Raw genomic sequence first — 7,994 nt, forward strand, 5'->3', positions numbered from 1 at the left:
TTAAATAAATAATTGTTCCATAAAAAATAAAATATAATACTATGTTTAAACCGCATGATTAATAGTATATCCCAACAGGAAATATCGTTCCTTTGTTTAGCATTGCAACAATATTAATACACAAGATCTTTCAACTTAGATCTTGATCATAGATTCTTCTGATTAGAATGAAGAGATGAATTCTGTTAAACTCTTCAAGGAATTATGTGACGAGCCACCATCTTGAAAAGACATCTGGAGTTCCTGTTTCATATCAACTACTCTTTGCCTCAATTCTTTGCCTTCTACTTCCACCATAAGTTTTCTTATTGTACTTTCTATGACACATCTAGTCAAATCATCAGATCCTATTTGAAGGCCTACTTTCCATACGTGCGTTATGTATCTTGCATTCACATTCTGATCACCAAAACATGGCCTGCAAATCATGGGAACCCCTTCAACAATACTTTCTAATGTCGAATTCCATCCACAATGACTCCAAAATCCTCCAACTGCACGATGCGCCAATACTTCTTTTTGTGGTGCCCATTTTACTATACGACCTCGATCTCCAACTGCTTCCAAGTAGCCATCAGGTAAGTCATGTTCAATCGACGTTGAACCATCTATAGAACTTTGCCTAACTACCCACAAGAATGGTTGGTTACTATTGAACAATCCCCAAGCTGTCTCAATCAACTCCTTTTTATCCATAACAACTATACTCCCTAGGCTTACATAAAGAACAGAGTTAGTGGCTTGAGTATCAAGCCACGAAATGCAACTGGCGTCCTCTTCTGCTAAACTCGTTTGCAAGGAGGACGCCATTTTGTGTAAAGGTCCTATTGTGAAAATAGGAACTTGATAATGTTGTCGGAGCCATAACAATGCTCGGTTCTCAAGATTCTCAGTAGTGTTCCCAATGATAGCCACAGAAGATCCTATTTTAGTCACCTTTTCTAATAACTGCAATAGAGGCTCTGGAATTTCGGACGTCAGAGCAAATGGAAGATCCTTGAACCTGAGGGCTGGTATTTTGGGCACTGGATCCAGCAGCTTAGCCTCTGTAATTGTATAAGTAGGTAAATTAGTCTTAAAGCTCAAGACCAGGCTGTGACAATACTTTGTGAAAGACTCTAATTTGAGAAATTGTTTTCTAGGTTATTGATTGCACAAGATATATACAACAACCCAGTATAATTCCACAAGTGGGGTTTGAGGAGGGAAGTGCGTACGCATACCTTACCTTTGCCTTTAAGAAGGCTGAAAAGCTGTTTTTGGAAGACCCTCGGCTAACGAAAGGGAGGGGGAGGGTCGCACAACATATATACGATAGTAAATTAAAAAGAATGTTTTATTAGTGATAAGTTTGAATATTAAAGTCCGATGAAGCTGATATGAACTAAAAAACCGAGATATTTATAATCCCTTCCCGGAGGCACAACTTAGATTTTTGGAAAAATCATGTTTTGTATCTGAAGTTGTTGGCCCATGGTCCTCAGTGAGGAAAGGACCTAGAACAGAGAAGAGGACCGATAGGAAGTTAAAAGCAATTCTTATTTCTTCTTTCTCGAAAACCTGATGTGAGGGGGCCCACTGGGATGTCCATAACTGAAGCATTTTTCTTCGTCGACTGTCGGTTTTTTACCAGGTGTAAACTTGATGGTGTTCAATCTCTAAGTTTTATAGCACTAAATTCATTTTACTTTTAGGGTTCAAAACTTAATTTATTTTGGAATGTTAGTGGTTTAAGTTTATAAACATACATAAATATTCCATGTCGAAAATACTTGGTACAGTTGAACTCATTGATCAAAGGATTCATGCCTAGCTCATAAATGGAGTTATTTTTCCTCATTAGGGAAAAAATATTTTTATCGAAGAAAAGATTTTCCACGATTCAAAATAGCGATACATTGAAACTATAACACATATTTTTAACGTACCAAACACAGTATTCTCCATAACCTACCTGGCAAAGGAGTAAACTTTTCTGCCTGGAATTGAAGAAAGGCACAAATAGCTTCCATATAAGCACAACTACTGGACCGGAGGAGAATAGTTGGAAGCTCAAGGTGATCAGCCACTTCAGTTATGAAGTACATAAGATGGTCATAGATTATGCAACAGATTTGACCATAGAGCTCTGGTTTTTCCATCATTTGGACCAAATAGTCTTGAAATGGAACTCTGCAATTCTTATTCATTGCTGGTATAATGTTCAATAGATTCAATAAAGAAGGATCGCCGTTTGACAGGCCATCCTTCAGTGGCAAGAATGTAAATTCAGGATGTTTGGAGCTATCTGGAGGATTCAACTCAGAATGGTTTATAACAATGGAGAATCCCTTAGCATGAAGCATCGAGGCCAGTTGAAGCATAGGCGTTATATGCCCTTGGAACGGAGATGGTACTAAAACCACACAACGCTTTTCTGCTTCTTCTACAGCCATCTGGTTCATCAGTGGCGAATTCAGAATTTAGACGTTGTGAGTTTTGAACTGAGAGAATATTGAGCTCTGAAATATTTGTTAAGTAGTATGTTTATAATTGTTCTTCACAAATCTTTATATGCAGTACATATTGTTATACTATTTGTTTGATCTTTGAATCAAGGAACCCTATTTGGGTGTTGATATGATAGGCAACAGATATAGTAAGCTACAAACAGCCGGCTTATGCTTAACTTTACTGCTTGTCTTTATATGGTTAGACAATAGCTAGGAGTACAGCATATAATAGTTAATGAAAAATTAGTAGTAACTTTTACTGCTTGTCTTTCAATTGATTAATATGGTGGGAGAATAGAAAAATGATAAAAACCATGCAGCTAGCGAAGACTGCAATGTTAGCCGGACCACAAGAGTCTATCGTACGTAGTCTTACCTTGCATTTCTGCAAGAGGCTGTTTCCACGGCTCAAACCTGTGACCTCCTGGTCACATGACAACAACTTTTACCAGTTCCATCTGCACAAAGAGACATATAAATTGAAGGTAACGCCGTAAAGGCATCAGCTGCAACCATTGTCTTCACTCAAACTTTACATATATATAGTTGAAATCTTTTAAATGCATATTTTTATTAAAGCCAAATATATTATTAGAAAAGATATATTATAAAAATCAGCATTAATTCCAGGGCACATGCCTCAGCTAAGGTCAATTGTCTCATTTTTAACTTTTCAGGAAGTGGATCCACTCTTATTTTGAGATATAGCATTGCGACAACACACAAATTTTTCAAATTAAATTTTGATCACAGACTCTTCTGAGCAGAATGAAGAAATGAGTTCTGTTAAGTTCTTCAAAGAGTTATGTGTTGAGCCACCGTCTTGAAAAGACATATGGAGTTCCTGTTTCATATCAAGTACTCTCTGCCTCAATTCTTTGCCTTCTTCCACCATAAGTTTTCTCAATATATTCTTGTGACACATCTAAACTTTGGACACTTCTGAGCAGAATGAGAAATAGTAACTAGTAAAGGAGTTGGCCCGGTCAATAAGAGGGACACTTTGGACAGCATTTTTCAAAAGAAACTAACTGAAAGCCCCTGTGATTTGCTACTTCCAAACTTGGTTGTCAAGACTTGGAGTGAAATCAGTTCTATTTTCAAGCAACCCCACCAATACTTAAGGGCTCAAAATGGTGGATTGATTTAATTCCACGTGCATATTTCAATTATATCTTCCATGATTCTTAGATCCAGAGATAGCACTAGTCCATCAATAGCAGCATCCCTTCCCCTCAAACCTTGTTTAGTATCTCTTAGGTCGATATCCAATAGCTCCGGTAGCAACAGAGCAAGAAGATCAACAATAAAAGGTAACTAACTAGAGACAGAGAGAATCAGAAGCAAGACTTTGCAAGGAGAAGATGGAGCCCAAGATTTAAAAAAAAAGGATAAATTTCACTTTTACCTTACAGACACATATAAATATAATTTTAAATTAAAATCAAATATGAATTAAAAAATACTTTCATTATTATTCAATGTTATTCAACAAGAATTTTTGTTAACTGGTCATGGATGTACTGGTCAGCTTTGGGCTGGAGATTGATGATTAACTGAGCATGCTTTGGCACAAAGTATCGAAAGCGGCCGCCTGCCTTATTATCCCGTGTCTCAACTAACTTTTTTTTCGTCAGAAAATCTCTCTTTTGGCTTTTGAAACTTTGATTCGTGATAGCTACTTGTGCTTCATTAACAACTAATGACTAATCTAAGATTTGTATACTCTTAGCATGATGATAAAGAGATGGTTTTCTTACTGTCCCGGGTGTACTTTAAACTTCCACCAAGTTTGTTAAAGTTAATTTAGCATGATTTAGTGAAGTGGACAGTTGGCACATTTTATGTGCTTTGTTTTGTTGTTTTAAAAGTGATCTTCATTTTTCACATTACATCATGACATTAACAACCTATTGCAGACTTCTCTTGCATTGCTAGCTATAAAAGATGATGTATTGCTATCATTTTCAATCATGTTGATCGGACTTCTATAAAAACTCAGATTATTACGAACATAATTTTCTAATGATAAATAAGTATGGACGCATTCTTGTCATAGAAAATGAGATCTCCGTTGTGTATGTCTATTCATCGAGTATAGAAAGAAAATGTGCTTCTTTTTGATCCTACGAATAGAATTGTTCCATTATTATTAGGAGAATACAATACCCTTGTTGAAAGTAATCGATCGAACTCTTTGTTGTGCAAAGTAGTCTAATATTTTAAAGTTCCAAGTTCATCATTTCTTAGAATTCACATGATTTATGTTTAATGGAAGGTGGTGAAATACCGGGGGGGGGGGGGGGATTGTTATTTATTCTTTTCGCAACTAAGAGTAGATGCAAAGTAAACACTACATAGGTTTGCCACTAGCCGACTAAGACTAGATGCAAAAGTAAACAGTGTAAAGTAAATGATACCGAATATTTTTATACTAGTTCGGATTCAATGTGAATCCTAGTCCAGTCTCCTTGGGTTGCAAGAGGGTTCTATCTTCAAGTTCCTTGAATTTTTTTTTGTACAAGTTAATTGATGTTGTCATGCATGCACCAACTCTTCTTAGAATACAATTGACTTTCTACATTTTGATACAATGCCTCACCAGTGATTTTTCTCTCTTTCTTCTCTCTGCTAATTACGTAGTAAATCTAGAATAGACTATAATGCTTGTTTGGATATATATATATATATATATATATATATATATATATATATATATATATATCTTGAGGGACTATTTTTTAATAAGAGCCTTGATTGGAGAAGATCTTTGAGAGATAGGCAACCCAAAAGAATTGAACTTTGGAGTGAATCTTAATTGATTCTTTCCAAGAATAAGGTTGGAACTTTCCTATAGTTGATCCTTGAGGCTCAATATGATTGATATGCTTCCCCTGAATAGTGTAGCTGATTGGCTTTGCAAGTTTCCCACGCGTGTTTGATGTAATTGTCCTTGACGTTTGTGATTGAAGATCAAGAGTAGATTATAATATTCCTCGATGCCCGTGAATAAAAATTAAGAGTAGATTTTCCACTTGATTTGATTCTGCTATCTTAGCCTTCCTTCTTTGGATAGCTTTCTGGATCCTAAGTTGGCTCATATTTTCTTTCTTAATCGTTCTGCTTCACAACGTCCACTTTTTAGAGATCCTTGATAGCATGCAATAAGAGTAGGTTATTTTTCATTATTAAAACCAAGATGTAATAATCTCTCCCTTTTTTATGATGACAAAAGTAACATAATCAATTCTACTTTCCTGTTTATTGGATTATTCTTGCAGTCGACTCCCCCGCAACTTGTTTACGGGTCTTCTTGCATGTAGTTGATTCCTTTATGAGTCAATTTCCCCTCAAGTTGTTATCTCCTCATGTATAGGTACTTTTCTTCCTTTTGTTTGTAATTGACTCTTCGTCTGTGCTGTAGTCAACTTGAGCTTTAATATCCCTGCATATGTTAGTAATAATCCTTTCTCCCCCTTTGGCATCAATCAAAAAATGGGGAAACATGTAATACCATTAGCAGTTTAGATTATCCTAATAATTACAGTCATCCAAAACTCCCAAAATAAATATCCAAATATCCAAAATACCCAAAAAAAATTAAGATTGTCTGAAAACATCAAAACAACCAGATCAGCGATGGAGAAAATAGGTAAGAGTGTTGCAAACAACTTCCTTGATACGGTCAAAACTTGTGTTCATAGTGACTGGTGTCACACCCCTTTTTTACCCCTCCAAAAGATAATGTGTGTTATGGATTGTGGGTTAAAGAGCTTTTCCAATTAAAGTGACAAATTTGAAATAGTGATTATTTTATTTACAGAGTCGCCACTTGGAATTGATTTTTGCCGGTGTTCCAAGTCACCTTTTATTTGAATCCCTATTCAAAGGAAGGTTTGACTTTATTATTATTGGTCTACGAAAATAAAATCCGGATAAGGAATTCTGTTGACCGGGGAGAAGGTGTAAGGCATTCCCCGAGTCCCATGGTTCTAGCACGGTCGCTTTATTGACTATATTTGGCTTATATTTTTTTTATAACGTGTGTTTTATTGGTTCTCATCTTTTACCTATGTTCGCTTTTATTGCTTGATTAAATTTATGAAAAGGTTATCTTGAAATAAATCACGCGTATGAATACTTATTTTGTTACATATCACAATTATGCCATGGAGACCATACATATAGCCATGATGTTTAATTATTTAAAGCGCACCTAAATAAACTAGCACACTTGAATTATTTTCCTAAAACTAATTTAAGATTATTGTAAGGCCAAGAGTTATGGAATTGTTTGTGGAAGAAGTGTATGATTTTAGATATTTGAATAAATAAGCTATCATATATCAATACCCTTCATCCCAACAATTGAAGCCTAAACTTATTGATGTCCAAATCTTCCAAACTTTAAAGCAAATTTGAAAACTATATTTTCAGAAACATGATTAAGCATATAGCATTTAAGGATTGATTTACATTATTATTTATAAAGTTTAAAGATAAATAAATAAAATCACATAAAATAAGATAAAAAGAACAGAGGGAAGAATAAACCATTTAATGCAAGATTTTCAGTTAGATGAGTCTCCAAGAGTAGGTACAACAACTCAGACGAACATCGAACAAGCATAAGCGAAGAAAAACATCAAAGCTAGTGAACAGAGCTCCAACGGAATCCTCGACCTCATCTATTGACACAACTCTTTGGCATGTAAAAGGGATGTTTTGAAGTATTTTTACTGGATTTTGGGTGGTAAATTGCTGATTCTTTTTCGAAAGAATGACGCGAGTAAAAATTTCCCGTAGCGTAGAAGAAGAAATATTTTGTTTCTCTCAATTCTCTCCTCTCTTTTCTCTTCTTTTTCTCCCCCTTCTTCTCAGATTTTCTTTTCTATTTATAGCAAAAAAATTCAAAATTTTTCAGATTTTTTTTATTTTATTTTTTTAATTTTTTAATTAAAAGAAATCTCACTTTCATTTTGCTTTTCTTTTTTTATAAAATAAATCCTCACCTTTTCTTACTTTTATTTTTTAAAATTTCAACTTTAATTACTTTTATTTTTTAAATTTCAACTTTAATTACTTTACTTTTTTTATTTTCCACTCATTTTACTTTTCTTAAAAAAAACAATACACTTTCTTATGCTTTTCTTTTTAAAATTCTACTTTTTTTTACTTTTATTTTTTTTTAATTTTTAGCTACCTTTACTTTTATTTTTTAATTCCAAATTTCTTTCTTTTTCAATTATTTTAAATCCACCCAAAATATAAAAAATCTTTTAATATTTTTGGATTTTTTATTATTTTAAAAATAATTTTTTAAAAATAATATTAATAGTATTAATTGATCTTTTAAAATTTTGTATTTTTATCCTATAATAAAAAAGTGTAACAAAGCTAAAAATTGTAGGTTAAAACACCTAAAAATATTTACATAAAAACTAAATATTGTCAAAAATTAAGTGCTCACATCATGCCCCTCTTTGCTTGAAAACATGAAGA

The 7,994-nt window shown here is 33.9% G+C and overlaps 1 protein-coding gene across 1 annotated transcript; it reads right to left on the reverse strand.

Annotated features, from left to right (window-relative positions):
• Positions 1–2,543, reverse strand: LOC104215781 (UDP-glucose iridoid glucosyltransferase-like). The gene is made up of 2 exons (XM_009765675.2): positions 1,955–2,543; positions 1–1,046 (listed from the first exon to the last, which is right to left on the reverse strand). Exons 1-2 carry the CDS (start codon positions 2,442–2,444, stop codon positions 163–165), a joined length of 1,374 nt encoding a protein of 457 aa, XP_009763977.1. The 5' UTR covers positions 2,445–2,543; the 3' UTR covers positions 1–162.
• Between the last annotated feature and the right edge of the window lie 5,451 nt (positions 2,544–7,994).

Source organism: Nicotiana sylvestris, chromosome 2 (assembly GCF_000393655.2).
Source record: "Nicotiana sylvestris chromosome 2, ASM39365v2, whole genome shotgun sequence".
In the NCBI taxonomy this organism is placed as follows: Eukaryota; Viridiplantae; Streptophyta; class Magnoliopsida; order Solanales; family Solanaceae; genus Nicotiana; species Nicotiana sylvestris.